The sequence below is a fragment of the Oryzias melastigma genome, linkage group LG15, assembly GCF_002922805.2.
Source record: "Oryzias melastigma strain HK-1 linkage group LG15, ASM292280v2, whole genome shotgun sequence".
In the NCBI taxonomy this organism is placed as follows: Eukaryota; Metazoa; Chordata; class Actinopteri; order Beloniformes; family Adrianichthyidae; genus Oryzias; species Oryzias melastigma.
This window is the reverse complement of record NC_050526.1, coordinates 29184490-29209956: the sequence shown is the minus strand read 5'-3', so window position 1 is coordinate 29209956 and position 25467 is coordinate 29184490. Positions and strand designations below refer to the sequence as shown.

Sequence of the window (25467 nt, the reverse complement as noted above, 5' to 3'; positions counted from 1 at the left end):
GTTTGTTTGAGGCTGAAGCCTGACAGCTCCTGCTTTGGAGGGACACCCCATGCTGCTACATAACTTAAAAACCGTTATGTGCCTGCGAGAGTGCAGCAGCCTGCCGATCGCTAACAGCATTAGGAAACATGATGCTGACTCCTATCAGAGCAAAACCTTAGAAAGCCTTTGATGTTTTTGTCCTGCTATATTTGAATGTGTAATAAAATGTGAGGAATTCAGGGCTGCTCACACGCTTTACCCTCCCTAGACAATAAACTTCCTCCATTCCTGTTTTCCATCTGCTGCAGTCGTCATGTCAGCGCGGCTGACGGTTCGGAGGACGATTGATTGATCTTTTTGCTAATTTGAGAGGAAGAGTCTTTGATTAAAGGGGGGCAGAAAGACTCACCCAAAAGTTTTCAGAGGAAAACTTTGCTCACAAACTCGCTGGAGGGAACTTTTTTACTTCTGCCTCACTTTTTACATCAGAATCTGAAAATATATTTTTGTCTAAATGTGTATCCTCTAATGTTAAAGCTTTGATGTTTTTCGCCAGGTAGTTAAAATAGCACCTGGATGGTGTGGGAAACACAGGATTGATATAAATAATGGGGAATCATTAGCCTGATCTCATAACAAGAGCTGTCATCATGATGCAGGAGAACCAACTAAATAAAGATGGCTCTTAAACAGCAGGAAGTGCTGGCAGCGGCGCCGTCCCAGGCATTACGCTGGCAGGAACGTTTACTAGAACCTTCCACAGAGATGACATTTGTAGGTAAGGAAGAAGTGAGGGCGTTGGACGTACAGCCAGCAGAGCTCATGTTCTCCTGCTGCTGCTGCTGCCTATGAAAGGAGCTTTTGTTGGAGTGGAGAACAGGAACGCGTCCACAGTTTCCCTTTTTCCACAGTTTCATTTTCTCTCACAGTTACAGGAGCCTTGGCTTGTGTCATGACCATGTATGCTGGTTTAGAAGGGGGGGGTGGAAGTAACACATGATAGCATGTGAAACTGAGTAAAGCTGTACAGGTGCCTGGTGAATGTTCAGGGAATATTTATAGAGAAGTGTCCCGCTGGCCTCTCTGGAATGCCAGGATATCTGCTGCCAGCGTCTTTTCTCAGCACCATCTTCCACATTCTCCACCTTCCAATGAACTCCATCCTTTCAAAAAATAAACATTTGATTTATTCAGAAAATCTGACCAGACTTTAAAGAATAGATATCAAAGGTCGGACTAAATTAAACATTTGTTAAACAGGTGTGGCTTTAGTTGGTTTTCTGATTGTTTTGTCTCGTGAGTCAATGAGGAGAAGAATTCCCTAAATAGGAACCACATGACAGCCTATTACCTAATTTGTTTGCCTCTGTTTGTCAGAAAAACAGCTTGCATGAATCAGATGGAATTAACTGTCTGCCTTCCTCTCATTTGTGGTCTAGCTCCTCGAACAAGTCAGCTCACAGCGAGGTGGAGAAGGACAGAGGATCATCCACAGGGGAGCCTGTGGCTCCAGAATGCGACCGACATGTTTACAAAAGTGTCCTGGAGGGCGGCGACATTCCTTTGCAAGGTCTACGGGCTCTAAACAAACGCCATGGCAGCTCATCATCCTCTAAAGGTAGGACACCAACTGCTTTCATAGATAGCTGCAGGATATGGCAGAGGTGGTGAGCGTACGGCGGTATGTGGAGGTCAGAGAAGGCCGGCGCGCTCAGATGAGTCACAGATGTTGATGGTGGATCTCTCACATGTTCAGACAGACGTGTGTTTTTTTTTTCTGTTCACACGTTTCTTTGCTGCTGGACTTCACAGCTCTGGCCAATCATCTCACTGCATTCATTCCACTGACAGCTTTTGATTTGTTATCAATGTCATGACTGCTCATCGCCGACCATCTGCTTTGGAAAAGTCTCGTTAAGTCGGTGGAAGCTAACCTTGGGGATTTTTCCCCCCTCTTGCTCCAGTTGTGGGCCGCGAGTTGCCAGGCAGGATCAGGGCAGGACTCCAGAGTAGTCCGGTGCCAGAGAGCAAAGGTCAAGAGAGGTTTGGATCAGGAGATAGGGAGGAGATAAACACAACTCTGATCTTCACAAGCCAGCCAGACGAGGCTGAGAAAAACAGGAGGGACACAGAGGGTGGGCAGGCATGAGGAAGTCAGCTGTCGGTGTGAGGCCAGCGGCTGGAATGCTGCACACATGGGCAGGCGGAGAAGCTCTGGGTGGAGCAGAGAAGACATAAGTGGGAGAAAGGACGGGACACTATGACCCAGAACAGGCTTTACATTTCAGTTCATTCTGAACTGCTTGCCAAGCTTTGACTGAAAGAAGAACAGTTTGATGTGTCTGAGCTGAGACCGTACTAATCAGATCATTTATTCCAGCTCCGCAGTCAGCTGATTCCGCCTCAGGCTCCACCTCCACTTGTGTTTCAAAAACTCCAACGTAGGCGAAACCCAAAGAAACAGAAAGTTCTGAAACCCCAAGTGTCGAATCATGTGATTCAAGCATTGTGAGGTGATCCTCCTCTAGGGTTCTCTGTGGCCTGCATGCCGGCGCTCTACTCCATCAATGAAACATCAGTCACTAGTGTTTCCTGACAGCAGTGTAACAGATCAGCTGCATTGTGTCATTTCCATCTGCAGCGCTGTGACAAGCATACTCCATCCAGGAAGTGACACACACTTTTCTTCTAGGTTTTTTGACTGACATGTATTACTGGGCGGGTTGACTCAGGATGTATTTTTATTTTACAACCGTGCTGCTGTGTTGGGATCCTCTGCAGCTGTCTGACTAGCGCCTAAAGTAGACAGGATCAGTGTAGGAAGTAGATCCTGCTCTCTACCCAACAGGAAGATTTAACAACCAAAACCACCTCAAATTGTTCCCGAAAAACCTCCTGACGTGATTTTCTAATACTTTTATCTGTCTTGGTGTGATTTTGCTCACAATAATGGTGAAACAGTGATGTGATTTTCTGGTTCCCTCTTTTTTAAACATCCACCTTTCACCGCAGTACCATGTACCACTTGATGCTCAGTGCATCAAGTCTGCTTCTTCTCATCTCCTTTGACTGAATTTGTTTTTCTCTTAGAAATGTTCCAGATTGTGTTAGTGTGTTTGTGTGTAATCTGTGACCATTGTAATCTAATATGTTGTTTATTCTGTTGTCCTGCATGCTTGCCAGTGGATTATAAAGGTGGGAATGGCTATATAATTTCACCCTGCTCCTCTGTAAATAGTCGATCGGTTCTTGCCAGTAATGCAATAGGTGACCAATGTAAGAGTAAGAAGACTCTGTCTGCTGCCAAAGCCTGCATTCCCCAAATCCTGCCTTCTAAGTTCAAACCCAAGCTGCTGCCACCTAGTGGCGACAGCCAGGACAGCAGGACTGAAGCTGTCAGACACACCAAGGCTCACAGCTGTGAGGATCTTTACACGGGCCGGTGTGGAACCGTCTGCGCTGCCGCAGGGGAACCGGGGAGTGAAACGGACTCAGACAAGTCTGGCTGTGGCAGTGACTGTACCGATGGCCTCGGGAATGACTCCCCTGCAATCAGAAGGACCACGTCGGAGTTTTCCAGTCTGTACAGAACCATGCATCACATCCAGCGGCCCAGCTCTGCAGGGTGCAGCCCCCACGGCAGCGTCCGCAGCCTGACCTCTCTGTTTGAAAAGGTCAAGGCAGAGACTGAGAGTTCAGAGGCAGATGGCAGCGGCGGCGTTTCAAAGGACAGCGTGTCGTCACGAGTCAGCGCGTTTGAAATGATCATACAGAGATCCAGCTCGACTCCCAGCCGCTCTGCCTCCCTTCCAACCCTGCACTCCAGCCACAGTCCCAACCACAAACCTGCTGTCCTCTACATGGGGGCTGCAGTGTCGGCTGAAGCTCTTCTAGTACCCGACACCACGTCTACAATTGGCTGCACCCCAGAGGAGCCAGAGGAGTCAGAGGCCAAGAAACCAAGAGAAAACACAGTCCCATCAGAGAACCACCTGACTGAGGAGGAGGCAGGAGAACTGAACGTTCAAACTGAAGCTGAAGTGGAGCAGATCTGCAGGAAAAGTTGTCAAGACAGTGAAACAAAGAGTCCTTCAGCACAGCTTATAGCATCGTCTCCACACCAAAGCCATCTCCAGCACCACCACCACCACCTCCTGCACCACCTGAACCATCAGCTGCCCCTCAAACCGAGCAAATGCAAAGGCTCCTGCCCTGCCTCCTACACCCGCTTCACCACCATCCTCCGACATGAGAGGCTGCAAGCCACAACGCATCAGGAGAAGCCCCCCCCTTCTGAGAAGAAGGCCACTTTACCTGGAAACCTTCTGCTCATGGGTCCTGCCCCCTTCAGACTACGAAAGAACCTGCAGTCGCACCAAACACGGAGAACGTTAGCTACCAAGGTGACCGTGAGCACCCAGAGACCCTGCACTCTGTCCACTGAGCTCAGACCTCTGATCCCTCAGCGCCTCTCCTCCCTGGAGGTCCTGGAGAGGCTGAACAACGGAGAGGACACTGACCATCTGAATAACGGGCAGAACTTGGACGCCAACGGGAACCTCCTGCAGCCGCTGTCAGCTCACCGTAGAGGTGGCTATCTTCATCCCTTCACCGCTGTCACCCTCTCCGTCTGTGGTCACTCATTGATCTCAACTCTGTGTTCACGTTGTGTCCTTCTCCTCCACAAAGTCCCACCTTCCATCTCCAGTCTGTGTGCTGTGCTTCAGTGGCAGAGACTTCATCTTCTCTTTTGGTGCTTTTCATTTCACCGGAATGAGTTTGGTCCCTCAAACACATCTGAACACATGAGTGACTGCAGGAGGTTTAGGAAGAACTTCTCTGGACTTGACTGTGCTGCTAGACCTTACATCCCAACCAAATGTGAAGACAGTAATGCAGCATTTTTAGATAAATCTTTCCAAAATTAGACCCACGTTTCCTAAATTCCTGTGAAAAATTCAAGCTGAATATATGGGCTAAATATTTCTGAAGAGCTCATCAGTTCTTTGGGTGTCCTTTATGGACCAGATAAGATGTTTGTGTTTAAACACTTTTTAATAAACCTTCAGGTAATTCATGGCTGTCCTTTAGAGTTCCTAATGGGACACAAGCTTTATCTTCAGTCGGTTATTGGCAGTAAACCAGACATGACCTGGTCAGTCAGCATCTGCATAATCTCATGTTTTATTTTTGGCCAAGTTGATCAGATTTTCCATTTTTTGTGCATTTGTGTTTCTCATAAACACGTGTTTGGTCATTCTGTTCCTCCCTGTGTGCATGCGTATTTAGATATTTACTTTTTTTCTGTTTGTAAATGCTGCTGTTCATTTTGAGCATGGGTTTCTGTATTTACTGTATTTATCATTGATTCTGTTGACTGGATTTGGAAGTGTTGTGTGATCTTAACCTTAAGTTTGGGGAGGATTTGGTTTTGTTTCCCTGAAAGTTGTTGAGGAAGTTCTCTGTTTGTGATTGTCTCTCTGTGTTTCTGTGCCAGACTCCTCCCCGGCTCACGGGGAAAACGCAGATGAGGCTCTCAGAAAGCGTCATGGTGACAAAGAGGTAATCTTTTATATTTAAAAGTGTACAAGTGCATGAACAGTATTTTCAGAAAAGCAGAGAAATGTAGTAGTTGCTGCAGGAACCATGACAAAACATCTGGAATTGTTGACTAAAAGGAAACGTCTGTTTTCTTGGCAGAAAATTTTGGAGGAGCAGCGGCGGCTAAAGCGAGAACAGGAAGAGGCTGACACAGCATCACGGAGACACACGGGCATTGTCCCAACGCACCACCAGTTCATCACCAATGAGCGCTTCGGAGACCTGCTCAACATCACAGATAACACGGAGAAAAGGAAGTCTGGAATCGAGGTACAATACAAGGCCGGGTGTCGTCTTCCTGTGCAGGAAGACAGACGGCAGATGCATTGTCAGTGTGTGTCAGGCTGAGGCTGGAAGGGTGGAGCCAAGCAGGCGCAGTGACAGATGATCGCCTCCTCTCTACTCAGTCTGCAAAAGCAAACACAGAACTCAGAATTACAGCTGAATTTAAACGGTTTGCATTCAAAAGAACACAACTCTTTACTGGTCTATAAATCTGCTATTTTAGCAAAGCAATCCAGCGGTAATTACAGAAGAAATTACAGAGCATTCTTTTGTGTCGAGCGCACAGAGCGTTTTTCAGAAACCACTGTAGACAAGGTTCTTTTGGGACTGTCCAGTCGGTCACAGGTGTCTGTCCTGCTCTAACGTTCACATGCAAAGCTGAAAGGACAGCTCTGACTCACCAATGTCAAAAAATGTTCCAGTTCTCTAAAAGTCAAGACAAAACTCCAGATATCAGATTACATATTTGAGACCACGTGAATCCTAATCATTTATCCTCTTCTGTCCATAGAGAACACCAGCCAGAGCTCGCTTTGACTTCAGAGCAGAAACGTTAAAGTAAGTAGAGGTCCTCAGAATGTAAAATTATGTCATGAAAATAACTTTAGAGCAGGATTCTCACTTTACAGTGAACCGAACTGTAAAGTCAGAGTGGTACTGTGGAAGTGACATTCACAAGTATCTGAAATGAAGCAGAAAAAATGATTTCAGGAGACAGAGTGGTGAGGAGGACACAGACAGATGCCAAGCAAAAGAAACTTACAGACTTTCACAGAGATGCAGGACAAACACAAACATCCAGAAATCTTAAAGTTCCTGCATTCAAACACATTTACAAGAATTCTACTGTATTTCATCTGTTGTAAAAGAACTGTTCCTCCTTTGATCTCCGCCCTGGAGAACTGAAAATCTCAACTTCTACAGCAGCAGGGAACTGAAACGTAGCTGCACACATTGATGTGATCATCTTCCAAACCGAGTCTTCAGATTTCACACACGTCCATCCGTCTGTTTTTAACCTTCAGTCATGTTCTCCTCATATGACTACTCTACTAACTGGAGGTCCAGTCAGATATTTACTGCTCCTCTGTTGCCCAATACAAAGAAAGAACCAAACAAGACTTTATAATGTGAGAATATTTGTTCTAAAGGGACACTGTAGTACTATTTATATATTTATACACAGATGCCCAAGTTCATACAGACTCAAGAAAAAAACAGTGAAGTGATAAAACAGGAGAGAACAGAAACATAAAAGGAAAACTGAATAAAACTAGCAAGCATCCTACGAATTGATTTTCTGAAACTTCATTTTTAATACATTTTTAATCTCTTTATTCAAGGGAATTACCATTTCAGAAGGGAGACATTGTGTATATCATTCGACAAGTGGATCAGAACTGGTATGAGGGCGAGCATCATGGACGAGTTGGTATTTTCCCTCGAAGTTACGTTGAGGTGGGTTTCTCCTCCTGCTGTCTTTCATACATTGAAACATTTGTCCTGGAATATTCTACACTGCCTTGTTTTTTTTTCAACGTGTTTTATGAAGCTGTTGGATTTTAATAAATGTCATGTCCCCCCCTTGTGTGCAGCTGCTCCCCCCTACAGAGAAAGCACAGCCCAAGAAAAGTGCTCCAGTTCAGGTTCTGGAATATGGAGAGGCCATCGCCCGCTTTAACTTTGCAGGCGACACAGTGGTGGAGATGTCCTTCAGGAAGGTTTGGACCTCAGATCACGTCCTCGTCTTCAAACCGTCCCTCTACACACGTCAGTCGTTCAAACCTTTCCCTTCTTTTTAGGGGGAGCGAATCACGCTGATACGCAGAGTGGACGAGAACTGGTATGAAGGCAAGATTTCCGGCACCAATCGGCAAGGCATCTTCCCCGTCACCTATGTGGACGTGAACAAGCGGCCACGGGTTAAGAACGGCGTGGAGTACCCCGACCCCCCTGTCAGCTACTCCCCACAGCGCAGCACCAACGCCTCCCCCCAGGTAACGGCCTCCCCTCACAGAGGGGGTGTAGATGCTGGAGGGTGAACATCTGATTCATCAAGACCCTTGTTTCTGAAGGATTTTTGTTTCCGTTTCATCTTACATTTACTGTGTCTCCTCCCTGGCTCCTCCCCTCTCAGCCTCCAAAGCTGTACCCCAATCGTCTGACCACCTCCCCCCTGCCCCTGCCCCGCTCTGCCCGCCGCTCCGTTTCACCTGAGGTCCACGCTGTCTCCTCCGAGTGGATCTCACTGACTGTGGGAGGTGGAAGTCCCCCTGCGGCCCCAACCCCTCCTTTGCCACCACTCCCCACTGTCTCTTACCGCTGGGGCGAATACCTGCCCCCCCCTTTCTCTGCCAGCCCGGTGCCACTGACCACCGGCAGCCCACACTGCATCTCCCCCATGATCTCACCATCTGCCTCCCCTCTGCCCCCGCCGTACCCGCCCAGACCTAACTCTGCCACCCCCTTCCTCACGTTCACCCCACCCCAGGGGCAGGACTTGTTGTCCTGTCGCTCCCCCCATCTGTCGCGCAGTGTGAGCCCCTCCAGCGGGCCGGTGCTGGAGGGCTGGCTGAGGGGGGAGAAGGAGCTGACAGAGGGCGAGTGCGCTGAGGGGGACAGGGGCCGAGCTGCCAAGGGAAGCAGGCAGAATAGCCCTGCAGAGGTATCTTCTGCATGGTGTTGGTCACCGTTTGGTTGAGCTTCAGGACAGCGTGTGCTACTAACCTTTGACGTGGCTTCATCCACCAATGGAAGTGCTCTCTCAGCGAGAGCAGCGTTGTGGTTGCAGGCATCACGCATGTTGTTGTGTGCACCACTAACATGCCACGGGTTCCGTGTTTGCGTGATCTTGCAGTGAGTTTCAGGTTTCTGTGCTGTAAAGGGCTATAACCGGAAGAACTGTATCGTTTTATTTGGGACGAGGGGGCCACACAGCCGTGACCTGGCACCTGTTATGAACCTAAAGATGTCTGCATGAATATTTACAGCACTTGTCATTAAGCTGGAGGTTCGTGCCCTCTCCATGCAAAATAAAAGGTTTCAGCCGCTTTTATAGACTGATTCAGTCAAGAAAATGTCATTGAACCAAAAAAAAAAAAAAAACAATGTTTGTCTCATTTCATCACTGATTTTGTTGTAATTTTCAGCAGTCAGTATCCATGAACTTCCACGAAGACTCACGTCGGTTTTACGGCATGGAAGGACTGATCTTAGATCTCATGTTACTTTGTTGTCACGTCAGCGTGGCTCTGCATGTTTAGACACCTGTGACAGCTCAGATGCTTTTGCAACTTGGAAGTTTATTTAGGTCATTAGACATTTTTATTAGAAAGGATTTATGGGTTTCACGTGTTGGCTTCTGTTTCAGACGCTCTTACAAGATTGAAATTTCCTCCTACAGCAAAAAACTGCCTGATTGAAAAAGCTCTTATTTTGAAAAACCTATTTCATTTTTGTGTTGCAGTTTGTTAAAAATGAAGCTGACCATGATGGGCGGAGCTCCAGAAGCCCTGTGATGCTTTTTGACATTCAAGACAACAACAACGTGAACTCGTTTGCGGTAAGGTTGGGAGAAAAGGCCTTCTCTGTTCTGATGGTTCTTTATGTTCAGAGTGAAATGGTCGTCTATGTTACACTTTAACTCCGCCCACCTCAGAGATTCATTTAACTCCATCATCTTTATTAACACCTGGAGAGATGCTGAACTTTTTACATTTTTGGAACCTCAAAACATTTTTTCTAAACTTAAAAAAGTGCAAAACAGTTTTTGGATCTGACTGACAATCACATCCACAGCGACGTTCTTCAAAGAAATTATCAATAAAGTTTTTTTTTAGTCAGAAGTAAAAATGTCATAAAGTGTTGATGTAAACACTGATGTGTACATGAGTTTAAATTAATACAAAACACCAAACAAAAGCTGACATTATATAAAAAACACTTTTTAAAGACATCTGAAAACAAATATCATGAAAAATAAAAATATATTACATTGCAATGGGTGGGTGGTTTAGTTTATATCTTCAGAGGTGCCCAGACCCCCCAGTCTGTGTTATCAGCTCCTAAAAAGAGACGAAAAAATATTTTCAAATATTTTTTGAAAATGATTCCAATAAAATAATGTGTATATTCGAAGAAAAAATGAATTTCTTCTCATGCTTCTGCTGCTTCTTCGTTCTCTTGTGGGTCCATATTCAAAACATTTCATGAACAGAAATCTGAAAAGTAGCTCTGAATTTGAATACCAATTCAAGAAATGTTGTGAAAGAACCAAAACTGAAAAGCAAACAGCTGATTGGGAGAAATCTAGCAAAGTCCTGATGTCTTTAAACAATAAATCTTGACATTCTCTGTCTTCTTGTCTTTGCTTTGGAAAACACATCAAGTTTATCTAAATGAGAGAAAAGACAGAGGGCTGGTACTGCTAAACAGACCTTTAGACCCAATAACAGTAGAAACACTTAAATAGATTAATAATCAATAAACCACTGAGACTTTTTAAATGACCACACTTTGATTATTTGTTCTTACTTGGACTAATTTTACATTTTAATAGTTGTAACTACAAACCTTCAATATTCACTTTGTTTCACCAAAGGACTTTTTAACCTGATAATAATTTAATCTCTAAAGAGAAAATTAGTTTGAAAAAAAAAAAAAAAAAAAAAGGTTTTTAGGTTTTTTACAAATTCACTAAAATATTGTGACTATTTTAGAGTGACAACTTGCTAAAGCTTTTAATGTTTAGAGTTATGCTTAACTTCATCGCGCCGCTGCGTTACTCTCCGGAAATCAACCAAATCTGAAACAAACAAAAGGTAAAAATCCAACCGAACACAGAGCTGGATGCTCAGAAGAGATGGAAAGATTCCTGGACAGTTTGGTTCTCATTTTCCTAAAATAAGGAAAATCCTGTTAAGTTAAAAGCAACTTTAACATTTGATTTCAACATTTTACAGATAAATTCCACTAAAAATGTTTTCAAACACACAAGTGGATGTGACTGTAACTTATTGAAAAGTTTACCTAGAAAAAAGATTCCAAAAATGTTGAATGATTGCTTCCTCGCCTCCTTTAATGGTGCACGCTCAGAATGCTCACCTCCTTTAATAGTGCACGCTCAGACTACTCACCTCCTTTAATGGTGCATGCTCAGACTACTCACCTCCTTTAATGGTGCACGCTCAGAATGCTCACCTCCTGAATATCCGAACTAATCTTTCATATTTCTCGTCTACATGCCTCCCTCTGGCGTCCGGTCTTCTCATCCCTCCTTACCTTTGGCTCCTCCACCACCTCCTTTTCTTTTTTCTGGGTTTTAACGGATCTTTTCTCCCTTGCTACTTACCGGACCCACCCGCCTCCTCCACCATTCACCTCCCCTCTAACCTCATAACTCCCCACTTCGGCCTCCTTCTGGACTCATTGTGTGCCTGAAACTACAACTAGGAGGCCGTATGTAATGAGATCTTGAATATAGCTGAGACCTCGGTGAGGTACTGCAGCACCCTGTCCCACCCCCACAATGACTCTGTGCACAGACTGCACCCCCACCCCAGTAAACCGTGTCTCATCATTTCCCAGCAACCCCAGTCCCACAGCAGCAGCCCCGAGCCCAGCCGCCTCAGCTGTGGAATGTGAGTCACCTTTGGGTCTGGATTATTTCACTCCCACTCTGAGCTCCACACACTGACAAACTCATCCTGGTGTCGTCCTTTTGTGCTCCTCAGCTTCCAAGCCTTGTACAGTTACGTGCCACAGAACGATGACGAGCTGGAGCTACAGGAAGGAGATCTGGTCAGTGTGATGGAGAAGTGTGACGATGGCTGGTTTGTTGGTGAGTTCTCCAGATCTCCTTCCATGTCTTCCAGACCTCCTTCTGTTTCTCAGTCGTGTCTTTCTCCATCTCAGGAACATCCAAGAGGACGAAGCAGTTTGGGACTTTTCCTGGGAATTACGTGAAGGAAGTGAAACTGTAACTTTGGGGACTCCTCACTACCACGCGCGGCTGTTTGGAACAGGTGGATAAACACCTGGAGAGGGGATCCCACCGGCCTCGGGTTTGTCCGCCTGCACATGGAAAAGACTGGGAGAGCTCACAAACCTCAGCAGCGTCTTCACACATGACTCACTGTTTGACCGATGTCCTCCATCTCCATGAAATCTGATGTTGCACAAACGCTGTCCACAGTTTGTCCCAGAATACCTCAGAGTGGGTACCTGTACCTAAAGTGGACTGTGGAAGAAAGAGGAGATTTTCTGGATAACAATTGATACTTTTAAAAACTGAAGGAGTTTTTCATAAATGGTGAAGGTAAACCTCCCCTCATAAAATTTGCTTCAAAGTTCCCATGTTTGGATGAGCTCATTTAGATCTGTCAGATGAATGGACACCTCAGACCTGCAGGAAGTGCTCTGATGCAACAGCTCTTCTCTGGTTTTCTGAGTCACTGTGAACTCATCACAGCTTTCATAACTCTGGAGCCCTGCGGTGCATCACTGTTGCCATAATTTCCATCTAAAGGTCATCCTGCAGTTTTCTTGCAGTCCACTGCACACACATAAACACTGAAATGCAAGTGTTTGCTATTTTCACCACAGCAAGCGTGTGGAGCGTGTTCCTCCTTTAGATATACAAACTGACAAACCTGATTTGATCTTTCAGGCTCCCAAAGTGTGCTGCTGACGCCTTTAGGGTATCTGATGGTGGCTGCTCGCTTCAGCACAGCAAGCAGGCGTGGTAGCTCTGAACTTCCTGTGTGGTTATTCTGGAGGGTTTCATTTACAAGATCTTAAAGGAGACTAACCCACAATGGCAGTTATTTTTACTAAAAGCCAGCGAGGTGTCCTGAAAGATTCTGATTCTGACATTTTAACCTGACTGACCACATTATGAAAAGCCTTCAAGATTCACATGTCACATGTTGAGACCACAGTGTGAATATAAACACAGCATGCAGGGGAAACAAACAGAGACGGACTAATGAAAAGAGCTTGAAGAACTTCAAGAAAACAGAAGTTCTTTGAGTCCTGAATTCATCGGAATGTGTCATTGAACCTCAGTCTTCCTGCACATCACACCCAGTATCAGGCACCACACATCACATTAGAAACACCATATCTACTGTTTTTCTGAGCTTCTTCTTCATCCAAACTCTTCGTGGTCGTGGTCCTCTGCTCTTTTACCTTCAGGAACCTGCAGACACTTCTCACTTCTTGTTCTGTGCTTTCTGTTTCTAAACCAAGTGTGTTTTCCAGTAAAGTCCATTGTAGCTCTGAGAAACCCTGCAAAGCGAATCCCAGCGTGGTGGTGAGCGCTCCCTAAAGTGTCATCTGTTCTGATTTGCTGATGGTCTTTCTGGTCGGGCTCGTGTTAAACTTTCTCTGTTAGCTCAGTGTTAGCTTATAGGCTGCTGATCAGTCCTGTCGGGGCCTTTGTTTAGAGGCAGGTAGCCTGCAAGTTCTGTATGAAACTAACCGTTCGCTAAAGTCTAACTCAGTACAATCAGTGTTCCATCATCTCAGCAGCTCGCTGCTTCATCAGGGTTGCATCCTCTACAGACTACATGTGTAAGCGAGTGTTTTCTTAGCGAAAGCTGTCATGTGATCCACTGTCTGTGGGTTGTTCTGCACAGCGGTCAGAGGTGTTTGGTTTCACAGCAGAAGCTTCCACATGGTGAAACACGCTCCTCTGAAACGTCTGTTGGCCTGAACTTAAAGTTTGCAAAACTGCACAAAAAAGCTTTTATTTGACTAAATATATATATATATATATGAAGAGGAAAATAACGACATTAATCAGAGAGAAACTCTTATGGTTCCATAAAACATGAAGGGATGAATGTATGAGTACATGAATGTGATGCTAATCTGTGTCATCTAACTAACCTGCAGACTTTCAAAAGTGGCACAAGAAGGAATGTAAATATGTAAAATAGAAAAGGCCTCAGACTCGTCTCTGAGCCTGAAGGATTTGTGGTGAAGCACAGCGTGAAGCTTTACGAAAGTCTGACACACGTCAACATAACGCTGCCATTTCTGAGGATGACGATGCCTTATCTTACACTCAACATTGTGCCTCATCATGTTTTTTTTTTCTAAAATATATTCATAGCATTATTTATGTATCAGTGTTTTAATCCTAATCCACATGATGGCAGATTATTGTCTGTCAGTGTTCATGTAGCTACGAGTGTGACGCGTTGCTTCAACATGATGGTTCTAAATCATGAGGTTGGACTGATGAGACCTTCAACCTGCAGCAGGTTTGGTTTGGTTGCTTGTCTTTGCAGTGCGGTTCCACTGATAATCCTAAAGAAACACTGCTGTGACTTCGCTATTATGCAATATTTAATAAACTGTTTCAAACTCTCCTCTGGTCTGTTGTGGTTTTTGGTGTCCGCTTGTGGTTTGCAGGCAGCATTCAGGCTTGGAAGGAGCTTCTGTGAGAATTCCTGAAGTTCTCTGAGGAATTGCGACGGTGTGTCTGAAGGAGACTGGTCTCATTCAGAAGAACATGTGGAGTTTCTGCAGAGCAAACAGCAGCAGAGGAACAAATGATCTCATGCATGTTGGGAAAAAAAGGGTTTTTAAAGGAGGACGGGTTGGGCTTCCTGCAGCGCGTGCGCCACAGCGCGTGCGCCCCTGCTTTCATCAGGAATTCGGGTTTTTGGGAGCGGCGCATTCCACATCCTGGGATTTTTAAGCTCTACCATATATGGTAAGCTGCACATAACATGGTGACGTCACGGGAGGTTGATGCCAGTCAAACAAACTTTGGATATCAGAAGAGATAGGGAAAAAGTGAAGAGGGTCAACTCTTTTTGTTTTCAAAGAACCTGCTATTGTTTTTTTTTCTTTTATGAACTTATACAAACAAACAGTGTGTATGACAGCCATCACCAGAAAACAAAGCATTTCTGCTTCAGAAGAATTTGAAAGACTAATATCTCTCTAAAATTTTGATGCTGATCTCAAGTTTTTCTGTGTTAAAAAACAAAACAAAAAAAAAAACAAAAAAAAAAAAGATTTTCTAAATTATAAACAGGAATCCGTTTACATGTTGAGCAGGTATTTCCACCACTGGTGAATTATTTGCAGAAAAGGTGAGGCAATGCTTGAACTAGTTAATATTTACCAGAATGGAGAAGGTGACAGACCTAACACTTTCTCATAGATTTCTCGCACAACTACTTTTTTCACTACTCGTCAGTAAATGGTTTTGTGCGCAATGGTCATATTTTGTTTGTTTATTAATTCGATCAAATAAAGTACAAAGTAAAATTTGAGCGATCACGTGACCAAAAGCACACTTCACAGCGAGCGTTGTAGTGAGTGCTCCTCTTAATCTACGATCTTTGTCGGGCGGTTATCAGACAGGAAGCGTCCTGGAGGTTCGTCCCGCGGCGGCCTGAGGTCCTCCCCCCGCCGGTGGCTCCAGCACAGCGGCTGGGAGCTGACGGCAGTGCGGCAGCAGCGATGCCTCTCCGGGTGGTGATCCAGGGGCCCGGGCCCTGGGGCTTCCGGCTGGTCGGAGGGAAAGACTTCGAGCAACCTCTCGCTATTTCACGGGTATGTTGGGTTTCCGGTTCTCCGCGTCAACGTGTAGAATTTATTAGTCTGCTCGGGAAGTTAGTTAGCCCGGGATAACAGGGGCTAAGCACGCGCTCCTCGGATTCTTCAGCTGGAGTTAACTCTTGAGATGCGTTCACGTACCGCTAAGATTTTTTGCCAACTAGAACAAAAGAACATTTAAGAGAAGTTTTGGTCCTTATATTTTTTCTTTTTAAAAACCTTGTGAATGTCTGTTTATAATGAGTGAATGTTTGAAAAAAGCGGAAGCTCCGCTTCTGCCCTCCAGGTGATTTCTCTTTTATTTTATTATTATTATATTTGTTGTCTTTTATTTTGAAGGAAGGATCAAATGCTTTAAGGTTTTCTTTCCTTTGTGTCAGAGCCTCGTTTCATGTCAGCTTTCTCATAAGTGATGGTAAAGACTGGTCCTCTTTTCTGACAGGCTTTAGTTTGACTCGTTTGTTCATGTTCCCCATCAGAACATCCATTAAAACCTTCAGCACCTTTATAGTCTTTGTTACGATGAAGTACTTCTTATGACGTCATTTCAATGTTTTCTACTCATGTTCCTATGAAGTGATTGTTAAATGTGTATTTGAGTGAAGGCTCCTGTCAGAAACCTCCCATGAAAACAGCATCTTAGACTGTTTGTCAAAGTTCTTCAACTCATTTTAAGCCCGTTTTTCCAGAGGAGGTGCTCCTCTGATACCTGTTCTTTTAGGCAGCAACTTGAAGGAAAGCGTTGACTTTCCCGCCGTCACACGTGTCCGTTTGTGTGTCTCAGGTCAATCCAGGAAGTAAGGCAGCCCAAGCCAACCTGTGCATGGGAGACATCATCCTGGCAATCGACGGAGAACCCACAGACAACATGACACACCTGGAGGCTCAGAACAAGATCAAGGGTTGTGGTGATGAAATGGTGCTCTCCGTAGACAGGTATGCTGTGGCGGTATGTCAGTGGGTTTGGGTAGGAGCAGAGATGTGAGGAAGGTGATGCAGACTCCAGGTGTTGAAAAGACTTAAAGTTCTTCTTTGTATGAAGATAAAGTCCTGAACAAACAGTGGAGGAGCAAACCTGCAGGGTGGTGGTGCATTCAAAGACTCAGACTTTTCAATGCTCTTCTTACAGGAACAAACAAAGTGACTAACTGACTGGATTTTGTGTCTGGTGTTTGACATGTGTTACCGTTCTGGTCTCTGCTCCTCAGGTCAGAAGCTAAGCTGTGGTCGCCGCTGTCCTCTGAGGAAGGGAAGTCTCATCCGTACAAGATGAATCTTGCATCAGAGCCACGGGTAAGTGTTCGTCCTCCCTCTCACAGCTCGCTGTCGTTTCTGGAAGTCAGAAGGTTTTTTTTCTGGTCCTGCTTGCAAAGACTTGTGGGGTATTCTTGTGCCTCTGCCAGCTGTGAAGTCATTGTTTGCTCTCCAGCAGGCCGTTTCCTAGGAGACGGTCGTTTATCAGCTGTGACGCAGCCTCAGTTCCTGCCCTCCGGCCGGGAAGTTCAATGAAAACACGCCGGCCGGGTGTTTGTGTCACGCCTCACACATGTGCGGTTCGTAAACCTTCAGCCCGTCACGCCACAGACCTTCACATGGCTGCAGTCTGAGGCGCTGGAGGCGGGGCCTGTGTGTGAAGGCATTTCCGCCTTCCCGCTCTACTTGCTGGGATTTATTTGTCTGCTTTGACGGCGTGCCAGCATCATTACGTGGTTGTATTTATTTAAAGTCTGTTAGCTGCTTTAAATAAGCAGGAGTCCAGCAGAAAAGACGAGACTCAACTCGAAGAAGAATCGTCTTTAGAGAGCTGAGATGTTTGGAAAAAGTGGAATAAATGATAGCTAGAAGCTCCTCTGCTGCTGATCAATCAATAGCACATTACTGGATCACAGAGACGTTCGTTTCAAGTGGCATGAAGACATTTTTTACTCAGCGTCGGTGATGTTCCCACCAGTATTCGAGCTGCTCTCCTGGACCGCTGGAGCGTCATGGTTGTGGGGTGTTGGATGAACGTTTGTCTCTCCTGCATGTTTCAGCGTGTTAGAAAAACTGAACACAAACCTCTTTTTTTTTTTCACTCTCTCTCTCCTAGGAGGTGAAACACATTGGATCCACCCACAACAGGAGCGCTTTACCTTTCTCTGGTTTTGGCTCCAAAGTTGTCACCAACCAGTACAACAGTCCGTCTGGTCTGTACTCCTCAGACAACATCAAGGACTTGAACTCTGCTGTGGACGACGTGAAGACCATGACCATATCAGGAGAGCCCAACAGGTCGGTTCAGCTTTCAGGGTCCAGAAACGCAGATGGTGAATGATGCTGAGGAACTTTAAGTCATGAATGTGGGCGTGTCTGCATGGAGATGGACCTGTACGTCTTCATAAACTCCTTCAGAGAAATCTGTCGGCAAAGCAGTAGCTATTTTTATTCTAATTTTTATAAAACCTAAAGGCTGGAGGTGGTCTCCACGCCGCACACGGAACACCTCCAGCTCAGTCGTTAGATTCTGGTCATTTCCAAAACCACGTCAATGACTCCACGTGTCTGTTCTTCCAGCAGCTGCTACAAACCAGTTCAGATTCTACATGAGACGTAAAATGTAATGAACTTTACTGACGTTTAGCTCAAACTAATGTTGCTGGGATACAGAACCATAATTTCTGTGTTCAGCATCTTTAAGTTAAGCATTGAGTTTTTAAATCCACTTTCACCAGATTTGTAGTGAAAAAAGACACAGCAGTTTTCCAATCTGTGGTTGTAAATACCGACACGCTTTATGTTTGAGAAATACGTTGTTTTTCCGCTAGGGCTGAGTTGATAAGATGGATAAACTGATCTAAGCTTAATAGATCAATAATCGATCCATAAGAGTTGAGATCAATCAAATGCATACAGCTAAAATCTGCTAGCTTGATGCTAATATATAATGGGATTTCCCATAAGACGGCTAATGCTAGCACTCCTTTGACCTAAATTTACATTTTTGACTAAATGAACATCCTTATAAACTCACAGGCATGAATTTTCCAAACTCTTTTTAAGGAAATGTTTTTAAAATAACTATTCGTGGTCTAAAACACAGTTTTTTGCCCATTCTTTCTTCTTCTTCTGGATTAAGGTGTAATGCTATAGCATGATCACCACCTAGTGGCCAAACTGAAGCAAAACTTTAGGAGAAGCAGAACAATAGTTGGAGCTTCTCCTTTTCAGAGTCCATGTAGCGCTGTATAGTATTAACAATCTCATTTTATTTTTACTAATACATTTTACAGTATGTGAACTGTATAAGATTAATATGAAAATCTTCACAATATAAATATATTGTTTTATATTTAATGTATTTCTAAACAAATGCATAAATGTGTAAACTCAAAATCGAATTGAATCAAACTGAGCGGATCGAAAGAATAGAAAAAAATCACAACCGAATCGATCCAGGTTCTGGTGAATCGAATCGATAAGCCCTATTTTCTGCTCATAGTTTGAGTTTCTTTTTTTTTTCTTTTTTAACATTAAAAAGACGATTTCAATCTTGATTTATCTAGTTTTCAATTCATACTTTTTACTGTACTAATTTCCTTTTTTTTTTTTTTTTTTTTAAAGATCCGATTAGACGTTTATTTTGTCACCAAAGTCATCAAAATCCTGATTAGTTGGCAAATTTCAAAATAAAGTGCTAATCAAAAGCCAAAGCTTTTATCTCGGCGTCTCTGTTGTTGTTTTACATTGTTCTGGTGTTTGAACTCACTGTGTGTGCGTGTGTCATGGAGGTTCTGTGGACTCCGGTCAGCATCAGCACCGCCTCCTGGACGTAGTGCGTCAGGCGATCTGAAATCCCACTGTGATCTTGTTTCGCAGAGCTCCGTCAGACCCATCTGCTGCAGGAAAGAGGCCGACCATCGCAGCAGACTCTGAAGTCTACAAGATGCTGCAGGAGAACCAGGAGTCGGACGAGCCGCCGCGGCAGTCCGCCTCCTTCAAGGTGCTTCAGGAAATTCTGGAAACGGGTGAGGCAGTGTTCTGGTGTTGACCGTGAATCCCTGTGGAATGGTGACTGTTTACAGAGTCACACACAAACACTGAGATCTTCTGTGCTTGTCTGATAATGTGAAGGTGATGCAGACAAACCGTCAGGCTTCAGGAGCGTGAAGGCCCCCACCACAAAGATCGGATCCTCGGTGGGAAACGCTGACAAGTTACCCGTCTGTGACAAATGTGGATCAGGGATTGTGTGAGTACGCTGCACCTCAAGCTCAATTTCCATCATGTGGATACTATTCGTTAGAATGTTTTAGATTTAAATTGTTGATTTTGTAGTTTATTATTTTTTTATTTCAAGTTTGGAAATATGAGAATATTTGTGGACAGAAGAAGAAAAGCTTAATGGGCAGATCATCGTCTGTCTGCAGGACGTGTGACTGCGTTCACTTCAGTCTGTTTTACTGAGATTATTTTATAGATCAGCACTTCTTGTTTTCTGCCCTTTGAAAGTTTGTCGCCTCCTTGTGGTCAAATAAAGGAGGTGCCACAGCACAAGCCCTCTTTGTTTTTCGAGAAACCTCTCTAGAGTTTCTGCACTTGTTTCAGTTTTTATTTAGGCCGGGAATCGATTAAAAACATTTAACTAGTTAATCGCAAATCTGGAAAACTTAATCGCAATTTATTTTTTTTTTTACTTACAATATTTGCCAGCCACTTATTATCTGCAAGTAATTACAATATGAGATCACATGCAAAATTGTACATTTAGAATGTTTTTTTTTTATTTGAAACCTAGGGCCTTCTTCTTTTGAAATAACCTCTGTATTTTGAATTTTAAAGACTATCTACTTGCTTATTTTGTATAATTTTAATCGGCACAACCTCACCTTTATGACACTACCTTTATTTTGTCATTTTTCCATGTTGTATTCACACACTACACATAAAATCGTGCAAGAACAGAAAATTATATTTGGAAAAATTGGATTTATTTAATGTTTAACAAACTGTTTTTTCAAACATGGACAAAACGTTTTAGGTGTAATTTCATAAAAACAGCAAGAATAAAATTTGTCAAAATACTAATCCAGATGTTTTTGAATGAAAATACAAAACAACATCCAGACTAAAGTCACAAATTGCAACCACTTATATGAACAGTTTCTGTTGATAGATGTTCATCACTGACCTCACAGCTCCATGATGTCACCTTTCTTATGTGGCCTCAGTCTGGCTGTGTGGATTCAACGACACCAGGCAGCCCAAAAAATAAGAATTTCTCTCCTAAGAGCTCTGCTGTCTATTTGACATTTTTCCTGGAATTCTATTTTTTTCAGCTTTTTCTTTTTTTCTCATAAACTGTCTTTATTGTGTTTGCGAAAAAATAAGTTTTTTTGGGATAAGTTTGATTTGAAAGCTGGATTTCAGGTCAGCTGATCACAGGTGGGGGTGTGTCTGTCCACTCTGAACTGCTCGCCTCTCGCGACATCGGTGGGCGGGACTTTCACGGAGAACTGCAGAGTTTCTGCAATTTTTAGACAAAGCCGGTTTTAGACAATTCATTTAGGTAATAAATATTAACGCATCAATTATGATTTATTAATCGCGTTAACAACTTTCACAACCCTAGTTTTTATGCATCTCCAAACTCGTTTTATTTTCTATCTGATGAGGTGTTTGTGCTGGGTCAGTAAATACGATCCAGCAGATGTTTGGATAATTTCAAAGACAAACTCCATCCTTATTTCTACATCCCAGCAGCGATGTTAAATATATGGAAATGTCCCAGCATGCACTAGGTTGGACCCTCTGGAGAGTGGTTTGACCTCACAGCCTCTTCTGTATATGCTTGTATAGGTAGACTATTGTTGTTTATGAAGAATCCTTAGTTAACCAGATCTTCGTTCTTCAGGGGGATGGTGGTGAAGCTGAGGGACAAGTTTCGCCACCCTGAGTGCTACACGTGCACGGACTGCGATGTCAACCTCAAGCAGAAAGGACATTTCTTTGTGGAGGACCAGGTTTATTGTGAGAAGCACGCACGAGAGCGGGTGACGCCCCCTGAGGGCTACGACGTGGTTACAGTCTTCCCCAAGTAGTCTTCCTTTGTGGGACGGGCCTTGGACTGTAGCTCTCCGTAACATTTCCTTCCATAACATTTCCTTCCAGCGTGATGGACGCTCCGTCACATTTGTCTGCATTTGCACATCAATTCTTTGCATTAGTCACAGACACTATGATCTAGTATTGATCCTCTTTACATGCTCACTGTATTCAGTAATGGAAATGGCGCTTTATAATCACAACTTTTCTACTTTAATAAATACAGAAAAAGTAAAGAAATGTATTTGAGTTTCTTTGCCAAATAAATCTTTCAGCTGAAAGCGGATCAAGTCTTTGTGTTTTTCTGAAATGTTCTGAGTTTACAGAAGACATGAACTTTTGGTTTAATAGAAGAAAAAAGGATCAGTTTGTATTTGATTTAAAGCCTCTTCCTGTCACAGTTGATTGTCACCTGCTGGTGTTTGTTACACCTGAAAACCTCCAATGTCTGTTTATTTGTCCATAAGACCCTCGACCCTCAGTAAAGCCAAGAGTTTCTAAGATCCGCTCCACTGCAGACAGACCGGAAGTGCAGAGGTACAGGGGGGGTTGTGGGCTCGCGGCAGTTCAGGTGATCCACAGAGCAGGAAGAGGACCCGCCCCATGGCTCCACGGAGGACGCAGAGTCCCAGTCTGAGCAGGCGCTCCCCGGACTGCTCAGGTCTGACCCCCCCGGCGGCTGCTGCTCCTCCTCCGCGCGGCCGTGGTGGTCGACCATCCGCAGGGTCTCGGTCAGAGCCCAGATGTAATTCCGCGCGAAGCGCAGCGTCTCTATTTTGGTCATCTTGGCGTCGTCTGGCAGCGCCGGCAGGATGCTCCTCAGCGCATCCAGGGCCGAGTTCAGGTTGTGCATCCGGTGGCGCTCCCGGTCGTTGGCCTTCACCCTCCGCCTGCCGCGCGGGTCACTTCTTGGTCTGGAAGACTTGATGGTTTTGTTGTTTCCACGAGGCGAGTCTGCATTGCAGCTTTGAGGAGCAGCAGCTTCTCTGTAGACATTTGGGGGAATCCCGCTGCGCGTCTCTGCGCCGATGAACTTCTGCAGGTCATCGGTGGCGCTCCTGGTTCTGGGAGACATCCTGAGAAGGTTTCAATCACAAAGTCAGTTCAATCAAAGATTTTCATAAAGATCATAGAAATGTTTCTCAAGAATCAATTTGAACTCTAAAGTTTGTGATCAAAACGTTTTAACACTCAGAACCTGTTTCCATGCGCACCTCGGTCTCCAACTGCGCATCTCCTCTGCGTAAAGCTCCGCGGATGGATTTATTAGCACTTACGTTTGTTCTGGAAACAGGTGAGGCGCGCAGAGGAGACAGACAGCCGTCCTGCGGTGTGGATGGAGACAGCAGGCTGCGGTGAAGGATGGATGCGCATCCCTGTCTCTTTATATGGCTTTTATCTTATCTTCTGGGCAGCGGACGCCTGAATCAACAGCGTCCGTTAAATGGCCAATCGGCTTGCAGGCAGCGCAGACCCCCCCTCCACACCCCCGCTCTCCGTTTTTCAGCGCTTTGTAGTTTTTGTGTCATTCTTTTGCTGTGAAGTCGCACAACTGACTGCCACAATGACAACAGTTGCTTTCCAATCGAGGGTATGTTCGTCTTTTCTTTGAGGAAGGTTGCGCTGGAACCACTTCCCAAAAAAATCGAATGAGGGGATTTGTACTGCCACTTCATGGCCACTTCATGAATGTTGCTGTTTTCTGCTTTTTATGACCGTCGTGGTAAACTTTCCGAATCAATACTGGGGCTTTAATGACCTTTAAGAGAGATTAAGGGTCATGGAGCAGACGTTTCTAAGGAGCAGATGTTCCAAAAATCAGGTGCTAAAATGACAGATTTATATGAAGTGACCTTGTGCTTGTCATCTAAAAATGGCCTGGAACATAAAAGGTGCATTTCCTTTGTCCCATTTGCTGTTCTCCTTAAGTAAACGTTTCATGACAGACTGCGCATTTAAAATAAAACTTGTGATTTTACGCACAGGTGTGAGATCTAGTGTGATTTATAAAACAAATGGGTTATCATAAAAACGTATAAATGTGAGTTTTCTATCGAAAATATCTCGTTTACTTTACATTGATGTAGCTACATCTGTTGCATTTTACGCATTGTTTGGACACAAACCATCTGTGGACTTTATGAAAATTTCTGCTTCAGACAAGAACATGATTAAAACTAAAATTCAATTACAAGCGTAAGCAGTTGATAACTTTAATATATATAAATAAATATTGCCTGTTCTTAAATACAGTCCTGTGGAATCCAGTCCTCGTGCGCGTTTTTGTGAAGCGAACATTTAAACCCGGAGATTCTAAAAGTTCATCCACGTTTTGAGCATGGTTATTAAAAGCAACACTAACCTACTTCAAAGTAAGCCCAGGAAACCTTATCTATGTCTGAAAATTTTTGATTTTTTTAAAGAAAAAAATTGGATTTATACGAGATCACTGCTTTGCAGCGCAAAGCTCCGAACGTTGGAGAAAGACAATTACGCACGAGGGCAGCGTTCACATAGGATTGGATATGGAAAAACTGGTTGTTTGAGCTTAAAGTACAAAAGATGTTTTTATGTTCAGCATCAATAGAAGCTGGGATTCTGCTCTTATGTGAGCATATACCTGTGCGCCATGACATCTCCAAAACCCTTTCCATTACAGCCACAACTCTGTTGCGCACCGACTTTTCAACAATAAGTCTTGTCTTTTGAGTCGTTAAAGATTAGTAAAGTGGGTCAACAACCTTCAGACTTGTTCTAGCTTCAATGAGGGGAGAGGGCAAGTGTGCCGGAGCTCAAACATGATTTACAATTACTGACAAAGGATCACAAAAAGCTCGGCTTAACTTTCTGACTAAACATGTGTTTGGAGAACAGCGTGATAACCATATGCTTTCAATAAACTGGACAAATATGCCTGTGAGATAGGAGATGGAGACTTGATGTTGTAAAAGGTAAAAAAAGCAAACTAAAAATTACAACTTTACAAATAATAATTGATGCCAAATCTCTGTTCGGAGACCGCGGGCAGGTGCTGGTTTGAAGTCGTCTGTCTCCCCCTTGATTTTTATCAGGTTGCTGTCGAGTTCGGCTCATTATGCAAAGTGTGCGCAAACAGAAGCGAGCAGTTGCTGTGGACGAGGCCGATATCGGTGCAGACATGAACCGAGAAGCGATTTAACAATATTTAACAATAAACTGAGCAAGCTCTGGAGCAGGTGATACCTGCCCGATGCTCCTGATTAATACATCCCCCGCTACTTCACTTTACTGTCTCTTCTGCTTATTTATGAAACCAAATCTATTTATTATTACTTTAGCAAACAGATGTACCAGGTGGGGCTTTATTTTCGTCTTTAGCTTTTTGTTTGAAGGACGTTTTGAGGAGGACAATCAAAGTCCAACAACTCGCTGACCAGATTGTTGTCATCCCAAACTAGCATAGAGGCCTTTCAATGCGCCCCCCTCCTCTTGTGCTGTCTGGCAAAGAGCTGTTGGGAGGAAAAAAGAAAAAAGGAAACTTCTTCAGGAAAGGAAAACCATCTTAAAAACATTTAATTGCAACCCGGATGCCATATGTACACCTCTTGTGAGACCCTCAAACAATGTGACTGCCTTTTACAAAGTATAGAGTGCACCTTGGAGACGTGTGCGCCTTTGGAGAGGTGCGCGCGTCGTGACCAGCGTGACCCAGAACACACTTTACACAAGAACTAATTCACTTTTAATGTGCTTTCTTTTCACGGGCGGAGCATTGTCGCGCCCACTGCGCTCCTGAAGACAGTGTACCGCAGTTACAATGGAGCGGCAGGGCTTTGGACGCGCCTCGTCTTTTTGTAAGGATGAAGACTTTAGACACAAATGGGAGTCGGTGCAGATTTTTCCTTCTTCTCTCAAACTGATGCAGAACATTTAGTCTGTTAATATGAAAGCCGAATCCGCGTG

The 25467-nt window shown here is 44.3% G+C and overlaps 3 protein-coding genes across 3 annotated transcripts in view; 2 read left to right on the top strand and 1 right to left on the bottom strand.

Moving 5' to 3' along the window:
- The window catches only part of LOC112161690 (sorbin and SH3 domain-containing protein 1), a gene marked incomplete in the record, with an annotated part of 28120 nt that extends 13877 nt beyond the window's left edge, over positions 1 to 14243 (top strand). The window contains 13 exon segments of the mRNA XM_024297035.2: positions 1422 to 1600; positions 3166 to 4572; positions 5480 to 5544; positions 5683 to 5853; positions 6380 to 6426; positions 7212 to 7326; positions 7464 to 7589; positions 7671 to 7865; positions 8006 to 8533; positions 9335 to 9430; positions 11320 to 11507; positions 11601 to 11707; positions 11782 to 14243. Of these exon segments, the coding sequence (XP_024152803.1) occupies positions 1422 to 1600; positions 3166 to 4572; positions 5480 to 5544; positions 5683 to 5853; positions 6380 to 6426; positions 7212 to 7326; positions 7464 to 7589; positions 7671 to 7865; positions 8006 to 8533; positions 9335 to 9430; positions 11320 to 11507; positions 11601 to 11707; positions 11782 to 11849 (3292 nt within the window).
- Positions 14244 to 15200: 957 nt separating this feature from the next.
- On the top strand, positions 15201 to 21811 carry pdlim1 (PDZ and LIM domain 1 (elfin)). Its single transcript, XM_024297039.2, has 7 exons — positions 15201 to 15441; positions 16229 to 16380; positions 16653 to 16737; positions 17534 to 17715; positions 19300 to 19448; positions 19555 to 19672; positions 21335 to 21811. The coding sequence occupies exons 1-7, from the start codon at positions 15349 to 15351 to the stop codon at positions 21519 to 21521; spliced, it is 966 nt and encodes a 321-aa protein (XP_024152807.1). The 5' UTR covers positions 15201 to 15348; the 3' UTR covers positions 21522 to 21811.
- neurog3 (neurogenin 3) lies at positions 21805 to 23053 on the bottom strand. Its single transcript, XM_036215649.1, has 2 exons — positions 22803 to 23053; positions 21805 to 22601 (listed from the first exon to the last, which is right to left on the bottom strand). The coding sequence occupies exon 2, from the start codon at positions 22598 to 22600 to the stop codon at positions 22004 to 22006; it is 597 nt and encodes a 198-aa protein (XP_036071542.1). The 5' UTR covers position 22601; positions 22803 to 23053; the 3' UTR covers positions 21805 to 22003.
- Positions 23054 to 25467: the final 2414 nt, after the last annotated feature.

Bases quoted from the DNA above. Each gene is read 5' to 3' on its own strand.
- pdlim1 (XM_024297039.2), top strand. From the start codon at position 15,349: ATGCCTCTCCGGGTGGTGATCCAGGGGCCCGGGCCCTGGGGCTTCCGG. The intron at 16,381-16,652 runs GTATGCTGTGGC...TCTGCTCCTCAG, and splicing joins ATGGTGCTCTCCGTAGACAG to GTCAGAAGCTAAGCTGTGGT. The intron at 17,716-19,299 runs GTCGGTTCAGCT...CTTGTTTCGCAG, and splicing joins ATATCAGGAGAGCCCAACAG to AGCTCCGTCAGACCCATCTG.
- neurog3 (XM_036215649.1), bottom strand. From the start codon at position 22,600: ATGTCTCCCAGAACCAGGAGCGCCACCGATGACCTGCAGAAGTTCATC.